Below are 18,679 nucleotides of genomic sequence, written 5' to 3' on the forward strand. Positions count from 1 at the left end.
TTCGCATTGGTTGGCGACTCGGTCTTCACGTACGTATTAAGAGTTTGATATAAATATTATCTCTTGCAGCTTAATTTGCCACGTGGTTCAATGCTCAACCTCAAGAGTTGAAGATAGACCAAGGTGAGCTCCCTGCTGCCCGACACGTAATGCCTTTCCAATACCCACGTGTAATAAGGTTTGCTCTTATATACGACCCCCATCAGGCCATCACTCAAAAGTCTCAAAGTACAATTAGTTCAATACCTCTCCTCTCTCTCTCTCTCTAGATCCACACATGGCTACAGCATGCAGCTACATACCCTATGTATGTCTATCTCTTACACTTGATGCTTCATGGGAAGGACACGTGCCATCTGCACTTGGATTATCAAACCTCTTTTTTTCTCGTGCAAACCGACCATAAGTTGGGAGATAAAACCAATGAAGCAAAAGAAACCGAATAAACCAGTGGCAACGGCTTGGCTGGAGCTTAGCAGAAGAGAGAGAAAGAAAGAAAGAAACCGAAGATACCAGTGACATCAACAGCATTAAGAGGAGAGAGAGAGAGAGAGAGAGAGAGAGAGAGAGAAGGGTGCAATCGCAGACTCAAACATGGAAAGAGAAGAAAGCAAAGTAACTAACAAATGGCTCAAATATGACAACACATCCAACTCCACACCTCCATCTGTCCCTTTGCATGCCTCCTCTCTCTCTCTCTCTCGCTCTCTCTCTCTCTACAGGTACTCCAATCCAGCGCAAAAGCGACTGCTCTCCTCCCCGAGTCCCACCACAAACCAACCAAACCCTCTACCAAGTTCTTTCCCCAAAACTCTAAAGATCTCTCTATTTCTCTCAGTAACACAGGAAATAAGGAGACACAAAGCTAGACCACAACCTTCCATGGCAGAAAAAATACAAGCTATTTAATAAGGAAAAGAAGAAGAAGATGATGAACCCACAAAAAAAAAAGAAAAAAAACGATAATAAAAGCTTAAGAAGTTAACACTTTGGATTACTATTGTAGAGAACATATAAACGCAGAAGTCCAAAACTATTCACAGTTTCTCTCTTGGGTCCTTCGCTTGGTTTCCTTTCATCTTCATCTTCATCATGGCCGGTTCAGTGGTTCACCGACCCAAACAGAGAGCAGCCTTCACGTCCAACCTCCATGCAAATCCTCCACCGTCCATTCTCCACACATCACAAGGCACCGTCAGCGAGTGCCTCTCCTTCCGACACGTATACTGCAACCTCACCCGGCATGCAAATGCTGGGCAGCTCAGAGGCAACCTCTCTTTCGTCACCAGCCACACCATCTCAACTCCTCCTCCCCCCTCTTCTCCTCCTCCGATCATTCTCTTATACGCCTTGTTCGTCCACTCTACCCTGTTCAGACCGTCTGATATGAACCCAGGACACGTGTCCCTCTCCAGATTCTTCCTTTTCTCCTCGTTTGTATACCCCAAACCCTGATCCCCATCCACATACCCTTCCGTCACCCTCTCCACCGTCACAAACGACCCTACCGACCTCACCGGCTGTTGCATCACCCCCATCCGGTCTACCACATCACCAAAATCAGACCCCTTTGCTGGACTGTTGAAGTTTAGCCAGATCGGTGCTTGTTGGACCGGTCTAGATGTGGATGATGATGTTGCTACTGCCTTTAGATCGAGATCAGACGGTGGTGAGTAGTTCCTTACTGGTGTCTCCTTCCGGTCCGGCATCTCAGGTAGAAGAGGTAGCAGCGTTACAACGGTGGTAGTATGACTCGTGTCCTCCGAAGAACCATCTTTTTTCTCTTCCGAATATACCCTTCTCTTCCGATTACATCTTTTGTTGTTATCTCTCACGTACCTCCTCTTCGCTCTCCCTGTCTTGTACACACTATCGTTTTTCTCCGGAATAGGGCTTCCGGAATTACCCCCGCCGACCACCGGTTTGGGCGCGATCGGCCGAAATCTCAGCATTATCCGGTCCACCTGCGACGTATCGTACGCACCCCCTGCGTACTGTGCGATGCAGCAGCCTCCCCTCCCATCCATCATGGCCTCTCTCTCTCCCTCTCTCTCTCTCTCTCTAGCTGAGTCGCTTCCCCCTACCTCAGTACCTCCCCCCTTCCTTGGGACGCACTAAATGGAGAACTGGACATGGCCGATACTTATAGCAACTGTGCAGAAGACACGTGTGAGAGGGTAACACGTGTGAGAGTAGGGGCGTAAAGCGCAGCAAAGGGATTGGTTGAAAGTGAGACGTGTCGTAATGCAAGATGGGACCCACGTGATTGGCACCGATTAGCGAATAAGGAGGTTGAGATGGGTCCCACTGGTCCTCCAGTGGGAGATGGCAAAATGGCAGGTATCTGGCAACAAAAGAAGGGACACGTAGGGTCGTCTCGGGCGCCGTAGAGAGTTTTTTTTTTTTTCCTTAAAGCTTTTTTAGTAGTAATGGGGGAGGTTCTGGAAGGGGGACACGTGGGAGAGTAGTGAATGGATTGAAAAGAGGCAAACTTACCGGGTTTCCATTAGTAGTATTAGGGGGATTAATAGAACCACGTGGACGGTTGGATGGAGACAAGAATCTTGGACAAGATCATTGACGTCATCTGATGATGGAGAAGAAACTGAGGTTAATGTATCCGAGACTAGAAAGAGACTGGAGTTTCTCCTTTTTCTTTACGGAAGTACCATTGTACCAAAACACCCCTCATCTTTTCCCAAATCATAGGAGGCGATTTAGTAATCGGTATCGGATTCGATTCAGAATTCCAGATTGGGTCGTATCGGATTTTTTAAAAAGATTGATTTTTTTCCTTTGTTGACCTTTTGTTTGAACCAATCCATCGATGTAAGATTGGCCATATTTATCAAAAAAGAACGACATAGGATTGGCCAGGAATCGCGATGTTAACCTCTATTGGTATCAATATGAATGGACGGCCAACCTGACCAATCAGATTCATATTCCCCAAACCATGAAACATGTGTCACACTAAAAAATCCAAAACTGGAAAAGCATAGTGATTGGTATTGGTAGACTTAAATCGATTGGATTGGTCAATTTTACCCTTATTTATTCACTGAAAACAAGTGTTTTTTTTTTTTCCTTTTTAATGATTATCATTGTTCCGAAACTGATACTTAATTGGTCTCATCTAATACTGATATGATACGATCAATACAGCCCATCTAATACCCTACCTAAAACCCTGACAGTTGGCCAGTTAAAAGTAAAGCACTTATTATTTCTTGCATTAATTTCTCCATTTACTGTTTTTTCATCGATTCTACATTTGAACTACCCAACAACAATGGGTTTCGGAAGTTAGGCAAAATCAATACAAATTGATTGATGCATAAGCGTTAGCACATTCATTAGTTAGGCAACGAAATTAATGTTTTGACATTTAACTGCTAATGAGAAGAAGAAGAAACAGTATAGAAGATTAAATCCATTATAAATTTAAATGATGGTAGGATATTTATTGAGGAATTCAAATAAGGATCTATTTGAAAGCTTTGTTACAAACATGGGTTCAATTGGCTTGGAGAAGATGAAGATAAGGATACCAAGAAAATTGGTATTCAGAGCTAGGCTTCCCGAAATCAAGTGATATATACTAATATGGAGGAAGTTAATTTAGCGATAGTGAAATCAAGAAACAAATCTCTCCAGTGCACATTTGGTGGTTGAGGATGCATGCTTGAGTGCTACCAACTGTCTAATATGCACTGAAGTGGATCCAGGTCCATGGAATCTAGCATTGAAAAATTTAAAAATCAACCTTGAAAATAAAAGTTTTCCTTCACCCAACTTCAGTCTGAGTGATTTGATGATTTGAATGGACTGATGGTACAATGAATCTCATCATTAACTTCAATTCCCTATTGTCAAATGGGTCCTTACTTCTAAATCCAATCTCATGGTCAAGTCCATGGAATCTTACCAAAATGGGTAAGAAAATGTTCATACAGTCCTCATTTCTCAAAGAAAAATAACATAAAATTGTTATTATTTGCCGATAATGAAACTTGAAAGAGATCATTCAAAGCAAACAATATGATTTGACAGTACATGCACACGGGGATGAAATTTATTGAACTGCCCGGAAATAACAAGACAGGGGCAGCCATTGTTACATCAACAACGAGAAGGGGAAGGAATTCAAATGAAGGGAATACATAATAGAAGCATACAAAACAGGCTTGCCTCCTTAATTAGTCGGTGGCATGTGCAACTCCATCTTCGTCCGATCACACTCGGGGATGGCTTAAACTCCAATTATACCTATATCATTCGAAGCAAACAATGCGATCACTACATATATATATAGCTAAAATTTTGCAGCTCAGCCCAGTTTCTTTTCTCCCATGGTGAATAGAGAATCCCCTAACCATGGATATCTGAACCTTTTGATTAGCATGGGAAAGGATATTTACAATCCTGTACAGTAAGGGATGGGATCAAGGATAACACAAGGAATATAGTTTCGTGGCCTACAATGGTGGATCTCGTATTGCCATGGAAAATAAATGTAGAAGTACATGCCAGGGACCTTTGATGAAAGAAAGGCTTAAGAGTTTTAATGGTCTTTCAATAGCTGATCTCGCTATTGTGATGATCTAACTGGGGAGAGTGAAAATCAGGAACATGATTGTAAGAGTCAGACATGTTACAGGAAAGGGTCTAACTAGGGAATCTTATTGTAATGAGGATTATTACAACAGAAAAGTACTGTAATTGATTGCAATATGTCTGTCTTTAACGAACCAGCTGCTGGAGCTGAGATGGTAGAACTGAATTTCACTAGCTTCTAATACACATGCAACGGCTGAAACCTCTCCAAATTGGATATGATTAAGGAGAGTAAGAGTGGGTCAAGGCGTTCAACATTTGTGTGAGGTTGAAAAAGTGGAAAGATCTTAATAAATATTTCCTTGGAACATGAAGAAAGCCATGCAACCTCGGGCTTTGCATGTAACTTGTTCTATAAGATTCTTTTTGTTCCTACAATGGAAAGAAGAGTACTTTCAGCTGTCAAAGATAGATTTACATATAACTTGTCCTATAAGATTCTTTTTGTTCCTACAATGGAAAGAAGAGTACTTTCAGTTGTCAAAGATAGATTTACATATAACTTGTCCTATAAGATTCTTTTGTTCCTGAAATGGAAAGAAGAGTACTTACAGTTGTCAAAGAAAAGATAGATATATAATATACACATAGAGAGAGAACTTTAAGAAAACAGATACCTTTGTTAGCCCCACCAAAAACCACAGAAAACTTTAAAAAATATACAAGGGAATAATTAAAGGAAGCAATATCTAATACAATTCAAGAGAATGAATAATAAAGAGCACCGCTTCTTTGATAAGCTAATCTTGAAGGAAATGAAGTTAGGGAAAGTCATATTAGTGACCAAATTCTTCATTTTTCATTTTGAGAAAGATGATATTTAGAAAATTCCAGTAAGGCAAAGCAAACATCTTTAGCGAGGTTTGACTAAGGTTTTGGAGTACTGGTTGACAACCTGACACATCCGTTGAGCTTACCACTACGAGAAAAAGACTTAACACTAAACCAAAATAGAGAAACATAACACTAGGAAATGGGAGTTTTTGGTATGGGCGCATAATGCAGCATGAAAAGTACAATAGAAAGCAATTGCCTGCGATGTGATGGCCTGGTTAATTATTTTGCTATGCCCCCCTTCCCCCCCCCCCCCCCAAAAAAAAAAAAAAGTCAATCTGCCAATTGAGGATCATGTGTGTCTTTTCATGTTACAAATCCAGTGAAGAGAGAGATCCTGTTAGAATTGATAATTGTCATCCTTCATAACATACCAGAAACCTCATGTTACTGTAGGGCTCTTTATAGGTTCTCCTACCAAAAACCTTAATCTGATCAATAAGACAATTTTGAAGAGATGATCATGGTTTCCTTGTAAATGTATTTTCTTTTCATGGAAAATTACAATGGAAATCTTTCTGAAAATTGTTTTGTTAAGCTTATACAAGTCTTGGTTTGGGTCTTGTATTAAGTAGGCTTTTTTATATTATAGGTTTCTATTGTAATGGGCTCAAATATAAAGTCCAAGTGTCAGTGTAGGGGAGTGACAATATATATATATATATATATATATCAGAGTTCTTCATTGGTGGGGCCAAGCTGGGTCATTTATTTAAATTTACTTCTTGATTAAGTTTTCCAAAGACAGTCTGTTTATATAAATCAGAGGGTTATTTATTTATGAGGTTTAAGAATTCTAAAGTTAGTCAACTTGGTCTTTATAAATAGGGCTGTATCCCCAAACAAATGTAGAGTGATTTTTGGTAATGGAAATTTATTGTTATGGTGTCAGGGATGGTCTATTATCCTACAGTTTGATGGGCAAACCAGTGATCTGTTTTAGGTAAACTTTATCTTATATCTCTTTCTAGTGCTAAAAGAACTCTTAAAGTAGTGGCATTCTCAATTTTCTTGAGTTCAAACTCAAGATGGCAGTCAAAACGGTTGGACTAAGCTGATCTGTAATCCAATTAGGAGTTGAACAGCAAAGGAATTGCAATTCTAACAATGCATTGGGAAGTGTTAGGGTTATTCTAGTGAAATAGATCAATCAGTTCTCACATGGGTGACAGACTGACAGGAGGAATTATGGTGCTTCAGCATTCAGAGGATGATTTTGACAGAAAGCTTCTTATATACTTACTTGCACATGGCCACAAAGGAGTCACTCCACATGGTGATGAAACCCAAATAACTTTTGAACAACACATCAAGCACTTGCTTTGTCCTTCGCATGAGGATGATGTATTTCATAGAATTCATGCAATTTTATGGTAGGTTGCAAAGATAATGATGAGAAAAAACAGCAAGTAATGATGTTAGTTGATGCAACCCAGAAGTAAGACTATAAGGAGATCTCCATAAGGGATTTAATGGGTGCATCCAGCTCAGGACAATTCAAGGGGAAATCCCTAGTGGAGGAATTCAAGCAGAGGTTTTTAGGATAAAAGCTACATATCTGAAGTTCTGGTGATTCCAGCTACAGATGGTAACATGTTTCCGTATCTTGTTGGCCACCAAAAACAAGAAAATTCAGTAACATACTTCAAATACCATGAATCTAGGTTATGTAATCAGGCTTTGCAAACTCATTGCTTAAAAACTAGTTGTAGATTTAATATGTACATAAAAACTCGTAGAAACTTCACATACATCTGATGTAATCAAGAGACTAAACCAATTTAACAACACGGCCATTTAATGAAACACTCTACTCAACTAGGCACAACATTCGAAAGCTCTGGCGAAAAAAATTAGGGTAGACGATCCTAATCCACAAAGTTCAATCCAATAAATCATTTCAAATACATATTCTTAGAGACAAAATCCTGGAAATTGCAGAAAATCACTGTAAAAAAGCTATGATATAACCTTGGTGATGAATATCATATTGTCCGCACAAGAATGTCCATCGTTGCTATCATTGAGTGTGAAGTAAGAACCCTGTAATTCCGTTTGAGGTCAACAAGTAACAAGAACAGGGAAGGGAAGAAACAACAATTATTATAGTGGAAGGAAACAAAACGAAGATAGAAGCAACACAAAATAGAATTTAGAAAATAGAACTCTACTCTGCAACAACTTTACCTATTCCATCCATCCATTCTTCTTCAGAAGCTGCAGCAATCGATACAGATTGATAGCGGCGAAAACAGTAGAGATCGTTGCCCCAAAACCAAACCCGTCAAAATAACAGCGGCTCATAGCTCCGTTTGAAGCACTTGGCTTTCATTGAAGGGTTTCGTTTCGGGAAAAGGATCGCAGAAAATTGGAGCGGTCATCGCAGTCTTCGTAGCCGATCGGCTTGGCACGGAAGAAATTTGATGGAGAGGAAGAGGAACGAAGGCAATTTTAAAGATTATGTACAAACAATGTATTAACCCAATGGGCTATGGTCCCAACTTGTCCATAATTAGTTAATAAGCCTATAAATTGCAACCCAGGGCCCATTCAAATCCCATTTTCCTGAGACCCAACTGATATCTCAGAGTTTAACGATACACTAAATTGCAATCCAAGGCCCATTCAATGGGAGAGGGTTTTCTGAGCAAGTGGCATATGGGAGCACACCAATGAGGTGTAATAAAACATTATCGCACATTGAAGGGTGGTGGGGTCATTTTATATGATAAAGATATAGATGGATACATATAGCATACCCTGCCCTAGCAGCTCATAAAATCTTTGCCAATTATATATCATCTTATAAGAAAAAAGTCTCCGTGACAATAAGGTGGTATGGAATCTCCCACACCCTTACACTCCTAGTTTATTGACCTTCAAATTCTTGAAGTCACAAACCCTTGGTTTGTACCATTGGATCGACGCCATATTGGCCTCTTATGATAATGATATGATTTGAGCCAATTTGATCGATCTTATAATGACTCCCAAAACCATGCTTTCCCCAACTTCTTTGGACAAAAATCCTCTGCAATTCCCTGTCGGTGCAATTCTGTGAAATACCCATTTCAGTGATTGACACGTGTCACATACCAAATGAACGGTCCAGATGTTATTCAACTTATAAAACCAATTTGAACCGAATCAGTGAAGAACCGTATTTGAACCAAACCGTATCAAAACAAACCGGTTTGGTTCATAAATTTGAAATAAAATGTGAAAGTTTCACAAATCTCTCCTCTTTCGACTCTCTCTTTCTCTCTCACGACTCTCTCTCTTGTTACGATTTGGTACAAACCCTAACCATCTCTGTCGACTCTCCCTCCCTCTCTCTCTCGACTCTTTCAATCTCGCTCTCGCTCTCAACTCTCTCCCCTTTGTCGACTCTTCCTCTCTGTCGACTCTTCATCGCTTGACTCCTCACTCTCTCTCTCTGTTTCTTGCTCGACTCGCTCTCTCCTTGTGTTACGAAGCGTTCTTTGCAAAGGTATGAAATACGGTTCGAAGAATGAACATCCCTTTCTTTCATGTAAATATTAATGTCTCTGCAAAGCCTTCTCTCTCTCTTTTACATTGTAGTTTGAACAAAGTTGCTCTGTGGTTTTGAATGCTGAAATATTAGGTCTTTTGTTCAATAAAATTTCAATTTCAATATTTTTATTTGCTTGTTGTCTCTCTGTCTCTGTTCCTTGCTCGATTCGCTATCTCTGAAATTGAAATTTTTTTGAAGTATTTATGAACCACTTATCGGTGACATATGACATATAAAGGATATTCTATAAACCATACATTGATGTTTGCTTTATGCCTTGAATTTTTTTTTACTAGTTTCCTTTTGGCATCTTCTCTTATAGCATGTTAATTTAAGCATTACATACTCGGACTCCTACATACTCTGTAGAGTATATTGTCCATCAAATATCCATGTCAATTATATTTTTTTTGTCACTGTTAGAGCCCTTTTTATGTAAGCTTCTCTTAGGGGTATTGCATTTTACAAAGAAATTGATGCACAACAGCGAATGTGTAGCTGTGGTGAAGGGGTGATGGTCATCCGGACTTCTCGAACGATGAAGAATCCTGGACGACGATTTTACAGATGTCCATTAGGTGAAAAACATCCGGGTTCTTTCATTTGGTTGGACCCAGCGTTGAGGGACTGCATAGACACTATAGACACAAGAGCAAGTCATTCGAATGAAAGTGTTAATAGGAACACACGGGTCATCTCGGCTATTCGTCAACCACCTTATAGTCCAAATGTGCGGAACCAAGTAGTAGTGGATCAGTCATTGCTCAACCATTATTATGGTTTAACCATCTTCGTGTGTATTTGGGTGTTAATTCTTTCGTGCTATGTCTTCTATGTAACATCTTTGTAAATAGAACTATTATTTCATTAATGAAGTTGGTTCCATCATTGCCAACCATATGTGGGGTTATTATTATGATTATTTCCTTGTAACTATAATGTACTAACAATCTTTTTTGTAGGTAAGAAGTCTTTAGCTCAAAATGGTAGAGCACCTGGGTTAATGCCTAGGTTATGGTGGTTCGAATCCACCAAGACTTTGAAAGTGAACGAATGTGTTCTACCTTATTACTGTCATGTCCTTCTGCTGGTTTTTCAAGAGTTGTGTGTGTGAGTGTTTTTTTTTTTTTTTTTAAGTGGTCTACCTTACTGCTGTCATGCCCTCATGGTTGCAGAATGCTTTGTGTTTTGTTCTGCTGGATCCAGTATTCTATACAGTAAACTAGATTTGAGCCCTCAGAAGCAATGGGATCAAATAGCACTATAGATATTATTACACTATACATGCAGTTTATCTTGTGTTTCTAGATAATGTATGGCAGTGGTGTCAGAATATCTTTCAAAAGGAAAGTAAGCTTTCCACTAATCTAAATCCAATATTCTCTCTCTATCTCTCTCTTCCTGTTTTTCAGGTAGGCTAGATTGTATGCCCATCTGAAGCATGCTTTGAACATACTTTGTCCTTCCTGCCCTGGGGATTTTGATGTATTTATTAAAAAAATTTAAGTAGTCTAGTTCATTAAGATTGAAGTTATCGAATCTTCTACATGGTTATGATATGTCAGCATAATAGGGCATTAATCTACTGATAGTCCTTGGCATTTTTTACTTACTGATCATAGATTTTTGGGGTGGGGGGACTACTTGGTGTTGCTTTGTGTGGATGAATGGAATTATTGGTTAATGGTTATGTAATCTGTTCTCAGGTATTGCTGCTGTATATTTTTCAACTTTGTGTTCTATAGTTGAAAAAACCAAATCCTCTTTCAAGCATCATGACCTTGAGATGATGCTTGCATCAACTATATACCTGCCTGCGCTTGCATTCAAGCTGAAACAGTAAGTTCATTCCAACTCAAGCAGGTGGAATCATTCAATGATGCCATCTGTAGTCCTCCACCAAACCTAACAGAGTCATGTTATTTTCAGTATTCATGCAAAGGTTGTTAGGTAAGTTACATCACTAATGGAAGCCAAAGGCAGAGCTATTTTGCCCAGCCAGCAGGCTTCATACAGCGGAAGACCTCCAAAAATTGCAGAGCAACTTTAAAGAAACCAAAATGCAACCTTCTACCTATATAAACAACTTCTAAGCCCTATTGGCATATTCATCGGCTTCAATGAACTCAAACCATTTTCTACCTTATATCACTCACCCTGTTTCAGAACATGAAAGTTCAAAAATATGGAAATTTTTTATAACTACTCCACAGATTCTCATCATGCATCTTAGTAATTCCTCATGTTACAAAACAGCAACAACAATCTATACCCTTGATCTTAATATTTCATTTGAAACTACATGTGTTCTTGAATGCTGTTGTGGCATGATAATTTTCAAGATTTATCCAATGCAAATGTTTCCAAACACATATACAAATTTTCAGCATATACTAATCCAAATCTGCAACCATCAAAGATAAACTGGGGCCTAGTTTGGCCTCCTTTTTGCTTCCATAGGACTAAAGACAAAGTTGTCCTTATCATCATTCTAATCCTCTCTTTTTTAAAAAAAAAAAATTCATTAATTATTTGGTATTCAAGTGTCTCATGACATAGATTCATTGATCAGCTCACAAAATACCATGTAAAACCGAGGTTCAAATGGACATTGATTTTGGGCATAAACAAACTGGATTAGCTTAAATCCTATGATGTTAGGACTTCTGTTACAATTTGGGATGAAAATGATGCTGACACAAACTGGAAATCTGAAAAGGAAACCAGGTTCAGAAATTGTCTTGCATTGAGTATCAGGCTCAAAGCCAGTACAGAGCCTTAGCCGCATTTTTACCTGTGAATCCTGAACCATTATACAAGCTCATTGCACTGGCATTGAATGTAGTCCTACTGCAATGACTGCCTATGATACTATGAACCAACAACTTAGCAGATATTGATTTGATAAGATTTCCAAACACCATACATGTTAAGCAGTTGGTTCATACTGCCGAAGCTCATTCCCTAGAGGCACACTCCATAATGTGACGTCAAGGCCATACAATACAAACATTGAGGACTAGGAAGCAGGGCTTGCTGGGCTTTCTTCCCTTTCTATCTACATCACAGACCTTACCTTTTCATTGAGGACTAAGAAGCAGAACTAATTAGCTTATCTTTTAAATAAGAAAAAAGAAGATATCAAGTTTGGATTGGAGAAGGTGTGCTACAGTTTCTATTAAAAAGGAAAAATTTTATCTTTTATTTTTTTGGATCTATTAAAAGGCATAATTCCTTTGCTTCCAAGAGCATGTGCATTGGACAACTCTCTAAAAGGACAAAGATAATACCAATTCATTCATCTACAATGTTTATATACAAGCTTGATTCCAATATATATTTCTGAGTGTTTTGGTAGATTTCCACTGCTTTTTTTCTGTCTACCCTTTCAAGTAATCTTCCGGTGGCTGATACCCTACGGGGCAGATTTAGATAAGGGCTAATGGACAGTGGTTCCTTGTGGAGTTGGGAGAGGAAGCAGGCATTAAAAATGTACTGGCCATCTCTCCTGAGTCTGCAGATCAGGGAGAAAATATTGCAGCAGAAAAGAAGTAACAATTCAAGTGAAATTTCTTCTAATTCCTTAAAATTGAGTTGAAAAAGAATTAGAATTAAGAGTCAACAGAACTGACTGAAGTCTCCCATTATCATGGGTAAGAAAGGTGTCAAGCTTGTACCATATATGGAGTGTAAGCTTCTTCCCACACACTGTAAAGGATCCAGAATAAGTTGAAGTTGAAAATATTGGCTTTCTTTTTCTTCCTTTTTTTTTTTTTTTTGGGGGGGGGGAGATTATAGATGCATCAAAGTGGGCATTACTTTCTTACTTTCATCTTTACTACATCTGGTGCAACAAAGTAGATTTTCACATCTTGGTACTTCGATAGCAGATAAGCCAGCGAGCGGACAGTCCTCCCGTTGGCAAGATCCCCAACAAGTCCAACTTTGATGCCATCTAATTTCCCTATCTCTCTTCCAATTGTGTATACATCCAAAAGTGCCTACACAGTAAAGATAAACATGAACAATGTTTCACACACATTACATTGTTTATAGACAAAGGGAAGCCCTCCCCCAGACATACTGAGAATAACAAGCCTGCCCCAGCATTAATAACAGGAATGCTTGCTGTAGCTGCTGCCCTTCGGGCAGCACCACTTTCAAAATGCCTCATCACTATAATATCCGAGTACCCTTCAGTGGTTCTTATAGTATCTGCTTATCAGGCTTTGAATATAAGAAACAAGTGCAATAGATATGAACAAAGTTAAAAACCACCAAGGTAATTACCTTCCAAGGTTTCTCCTTTTGCTGCTGATGAAAACTCACGTGCATTTTCTGTTGTCAAAGCTCATTCCCTAGAGGCACACTCCATAATGTGACGTCAAGGCCATACAATACAAACAGGTGTCTTTAAAGTTGAGAGCTTAGAGAATGTTGAAGAGATCTGGTCGCCTACAATAAAGCTCCATCATCTATAATTAAGCAATAGAACTAGAGAGGTAAGGTTCATAGTCAATCTCAAAACAAAGTCTACTTAATCCAAAGACATGTATTTCGCTCCCTTTCTATCAAAATTGTCCCATTGAAGCCTGAATTTAAAGTAACTTAACCTGAAATGTCCTATTCTAAACCCTATCTTATGCATAGCTTAACCAAGAAGGCCTTGTTGAGGGAAAATAGCATAGGTGCTTAGGCTCTAATAATACTAACCAGTGCCTTGGCTCACCTTAACAGCATGGCAACTATGATAAAATTTGGTCCTAGGCACTGGGAGAGCAAACCCAACAAAGCTGAACCTAATGCAGTTAACTAAACCTCGCCTATAGATAACTGGGTGGGAACTGGGAAGATGCAAAACAGAATGAGTAGAGCAGGGGAAGAGGAGGTAAAACCCATAGAAAAGAAAGAAAATAGATGAACAGAAGTGAAGAAAATAATCAAATTCAAAATGAAAATTAAGTACAGTAGCAACTCGTAACTGAACCCAAACACATGAAAGGCTTATGTAGAATCCCCAAGCCAACCCAAACGCCGATTAGGCCATCCGTCCTGCTGTAAGTGGAGCTAATATATAATAAGAGAATAGAAGTTTGTGTCACAAGAGAACAATTGATGCCAAAAGCAGACAGCATTATCAAAATTACATATTTATTTGCATGAGAAAATTTGCTATCAAATAAATTACAGAAAGATCAAAGAGAAAAATGTTCGAGATTTTAATGATAAATCACACCTTCGCCACTTACGACCTCACCAATACAATATGCAGAATTCCTTCTCTCTGCGAGAATTCTAACTGAAGTATCTGGACTAATGACAATAACCATCCCAATACCCTCATTGAAGGTTCTCCTCATCTCAGCATCTGTAGAGCACCTCCAGCCTGCTCAGGAAAAGAAATAATCAAAATACAAAGAATATATGTTACAGGACATTACTACAGACTGAGGGAAGTGAACATATGATACCAAGGAGAAACAAGCCAAAGGATACATATTATGTTACAGGACATTACTACAGACTGAGGGACTCATTTACCTGCAACTCATCCAATTGCTTTCAACAACAAACAGAAGCAATTGGGTTTCACATGTTAGAACTCACAAGTTCTCCTGAACATTATCCTTACTCTTCATTGCTTGGTGACTGCCATCCTTTTCCCATCCCAAATTAATTATAAAAGTTGGTTTTTACACCGATTTATCCTATTGTTGTAGAGCACAAATACGAAATTGTGAAGAGGTTGCAATGACATATCCAGTTTCATAACAATTTGCACTGTCCACAAATTATAATAAACAGTTTCATGCTCCAAGCTTCCACCCTTACCATCCTGAGCTTGTACAGCCACAAGAAGAGCACTTGCAGCAAGAATTCAACTTAGACAGCAACTACTACACTCCTCAGTTTGCTTGCTTCAAGTTTGGACAGCAACATGCAGCAATAGTATGAGCAGGAAGACAACAGCATGTGAGAGACAGCAGCACCATTAAGTTGGTCAACCAAAATTGTTGCTGCTGGTCTGTGACTCAAGAATACCCTGTGATAGCCTGGGGAGGACGAATTCTGGGCAGATTTTTTTTCTTTCTCCCATAACTCCCCTCTAAAGTATGAACCCAACCATCACATTATAATAAGGGAAATACTATGGAAACCCAAAATGCAATATGCACCGTTAAGTTCCCAAATTGGGGTTATGCACATCTGAAACTGGCAGAAAGGAAAGGAACACCAAACCATGCCCATATAGCTAGGACTCAAAGAATGAGTAGTAGCAGAGACATAACAAACCAAGCTATAAGTTAACAAATTATAAAACATGCAAGTCAACAAAGAAAGCAAAACCAAATCTAATCAATCAACTAATCAGCCATTAAAACTTGCAAGTTAACAAATCATAATGTAAGACAACCAGTGCATTCACTTTTCAAAGTCTTGATGGATTCGAACCACCATAACCTGGGCATTAGCCCAAATGCTCTGCCAATTTGAGCTAAAGACTTCTTACCTACGAAAAAAGATTGTTAATACGTTATAGGCTAAAAATCAATAAAAAAAACTTAGAATCCTGGACCGTTCATTAACATAAGCACAAAAATAAAGATCCAATGAAACTGTGTTTTAATAGCACAAAAAAAGCCATCACATTAACGGAACTTAATAGTAAAAAAAGAAGTCTTCATTAGCTGAATCTAAATATAATCTTCATCCAGTAATTGATGAGCTGCAGATGCTTGAGATGATATATGGGAAATAGAATCCTGCAAGTGACATTGATGTTAGGGTAATCCATAATAAATAAGAAAAATAAAAAATGCAACAAACAACATAACAAACTAGACCTACTCACCATAAATGACATGTAACTGGGATCTGTGTTATCCATCATGTGTGTAGGAGTTGGTGCAGTAGTTGGTTATTGGTTTTGTAATCGTTGACTGTTACTTGGTCCTCCACTTTTTTTTTTTCATTTTCCTTGTTTTTCAACCCAACTCTTTAACCGTCTACCACCTCTTTTACTTTTCTCTTTATGCTTCAAACGTAATTCATCGTATATGTCATTTGAGAAATCAGTCAATATTGGCATATCAAGGCAATCAACTGGGTTTCTAATATCACCAAGCTTCAACCTTAATTCATTCGCAGTATCCTTCACCAACTCGTATCCCTCAACTGTATTTGAAGCTTCTGCTGCTATTTGAATAAGTTCATGACAAATACGCCTATACCGTTACGTACAGTCCAAGTTGACATCTTGTTCAACTTCTTTCCCCCTACTGTCATTGACCACCATATTTGTTGCTCCCCGTGTCCATCTCTTCAAAATATAGTATTCAGGAATACGCTTTATATCTAACACATCCAAAACTTTCAAACAATGACAACACAGAATACCATCAGTCTCGAATTTCATGCTAGAGCATGCTACAATTCCTTGAAGTGGGTTACAACATACTTTATACTCACAGTCTGCTTCATAAATCCCAACCCGAAAATAAATGTAGGGATTCCCATCAGTTCGACTTATAATGGTGCAAACAGTCATCCAATTGTATTCCTCTTGAAATAACTGAAAAATAACAGGAGTGTAGAGTTCCCCAACTTGTTTCTGTACAATAGACATTGAATTTGCAAGTTGAATTTGCAAGTCGTGGCATCTTGTTCCGTGCATCAAATTCTGCTTTTAATTCATTACCATGCTTCTGGTTAAGAACTCTCTCAAAGTGTTTAAAAAATTGCACAACATCCAAAGTTGACTTCAAATAGTCCTTCAAGTCACTGTTGAGACTCTCACTGAGCTGTGTACTTCGAATGCCTATTGTGAATGTGTTTTTCATATAACACCTCGCCCATTGACTTTTAAGCCCATATATGCGCTGCAACCATTCATTATTCTTAACATCATACTCGTCCAACAAATTAAACCATGCTGTCTCGAATTCATCTTCCACATCGTATTCGTATATGCACTTCTTTAAATTTGTAAGAAAATGAGAGCCATCCTTCATCATATGACCCAGATGCGTAATGCCATTCTGCATTAAGTGCCAAGTACACAATCCGTGCCATGTCTGAGGCCACATTTATTTTAATGCTCTAGCCATAGCTTTGTTTTGGTCCGTGAAGATAGTTATAGGCTTCTTTCCACCATGTGCTTCAGCAAATACCTCAAACAACCATTTGAAAGATTCCACTGTCTCATCATATAAAAGTGCAGCCCTGAATACGGTGCACCCTCTATGATGATTGAATCCAGCACACAACCCAAACGGCCTACACTCTTTGTTGGTGCGAAATGTAGTGTCAAAGCTGACTACATCTCCAAATTGTGTGTAGTCAATGATCATCTTTGGATCAGCCCAAAATATGTTAGTTATTTGTTCTTCACTATCCAGCTGAAATGAGTATGTGAAAGATGGGTTGTTCATAGTTTGGGTAACAAAGTACTTCATCAAACTACCTGCTTCACCATATGTTAAGGCACGTTGTCTTTTAGTGCGAAGATAATTCCTAACATCTTGAGTCATATAGCTTAGGTTTTCAATCCCACCAGCATGCCTACCCATCAACTCAACTGTGGATCTAGGCCTGATTCCCGAGTCATCTGCCAAATCAATTTCATACCTATGTATGTCTAACATATTCCTTTGTGAACGCATCATATGAACTGTTGATGTAGTATGAAGCTCATGATTATGTTCTCTCACAAAGTCACGGCACTTGTATTTTCCCTCATCAACCAAATATATGTTCATTCGTGCCTCGCAATTTGTTCTTGTCTCAGCTCGAGGGTTAACAATATTGATGTCTCGCTTGTCACTCAACCGACAACCAGCTTTTGAACAGACAAATCCCCTAGATGTTATAGTCGTGTTGTCTTTCTTGCTTTTATTCACAAAGTGTCTCCTAACACTAAACCCCATTGCCCGTCCATAACTATTGTAATAATCGTATGCATCCTGTTCTGAGTTGAATAACATCCCAAACTCAGGTTCACTCGCATCATTCATGCAAACATTCTCCATACTAGACAAAACAAGGACAAAGACAGCAAATCTCTTAGGTTTGACAGAGACAATGAGCAAATAAAAATAATGATTTTCAAATCAGACCCTAAATCTGCATTCCCATCTTCAGTCATATGTCACTGATAAGTGGCTAAGAACAACCCTTCCCCCTAATATTTCAGCATTAAAAACCACAGAAAAACCCGGTTCATAGTACAATGTAAATACTTCAAAAAATTTTCAATTTCAGAGATAGCGAACCGATCAAGGAACAAAGACAGAGAGACAACAAGCAAATAAAAATTTTAAAATTCAAATTTTATTGAACAGAAAACCTAATATTTCAGCATTCAAAACCACAGAGCACCTTTGTGCAAAGTACAATGTAAATACTTCAAAAAAATTTCAATCTCAGAGATAGTGAGTCGAGCGAGGAACAGAGAGACATCAAACAAATAAAAGAGAGAGAAGGCCCTTTGCAGAGACATTAACATTAACATAAAACTATAAAAGAAAAAAATAAAAAGAAAGAGAGAAGGCTTTGAGTATTTCATACCTTCTTTGCAAGCGCTTCGTACCAGAAGGAGAGAGCGAGTCGAGCGAGAAACAGAGAGAGAGAGAGTGAGAGGAGTCAAGTGAGGAAGAGTCGAGCGAGAGGGAGAGAGTCGCGAGCGAGAGGGAG

General features: G+C 38.7%; 2 protein-coding genes and 1 long non-coding RNA gene across 3 annotated transcripts; all 3 read right to left on the minus strand.

Moving 5' to 3' along the window:
• Nucleotides 1–850: 850 nt before the first annotated feature.
• On the minus strand, nt 851–2,113 carry LOC122075815. The gene has a single exon (XM_042640986.1). It carries the CDS (start codon nt 2,028–2,030, stop codon nt 1,110–1,112), a length of 921 nt encoding a protein of 306 aa, XP_042496920.1. The 5' UTR covers nt 2,031–2,113; the 3' UTR covers nt 851–1,109.
• Nucleotides 2,114–3,962: 1,849 nt separating this feature from the next.
• LOC122075796 lies at nt 3,963–7,902 on the minus strand. The gene is made up of 2 exons (XR_006139352.1): nt 7,639–7,902; nt 3,963–7,494 (listed from the first exon to the last, which is right to left on the minus strand). It is a non-coding gene; the product is annotated as an uncharacterized LOC122075796 (long non-coding RNA).
• An 8,054-nt stretch (nt 7,903–15,956) lies between these two features.
• On the minus strand, nt 15,957–18,015 carry LOC122077589 (protein FAR1-RELATED SEQUENCE 5-like). Its single transcript, XM_042643560.1, has 5 exons — nt 17,158–18,015; nt 16,612–17,025; nt 16,457–16,559; nt 16,229–16,342; nt 15,957–16,183 (listed from the first exon to the last, which is right to left on the minus strand). Exons 1-5 carry the CDS (start codon nt 18,013–18,015, stop codon nt 15,957–15,959), a joined length of 1,716 nt encoding a protein of 571 aa, XP_042499494.1.
• Nucleotides 18,016–18,679: the final 664 nt, after the last annotated feature.

Source organism: Macadamia integrifolia, chromosome 4 (assembly GCF_013358625.1).
Source record: "Macadamia integrifolia cultivar HAES 741 chromosome 4, SCU_Mint_v3, whole genome shotgun sequence".
Lineage (NCBI taxonomy): Eukaryota > Viridiplantae > Streptophyta > Magnoliopsida > Proteales > Proteaceae > Macadamia > Macadamia integrifolia.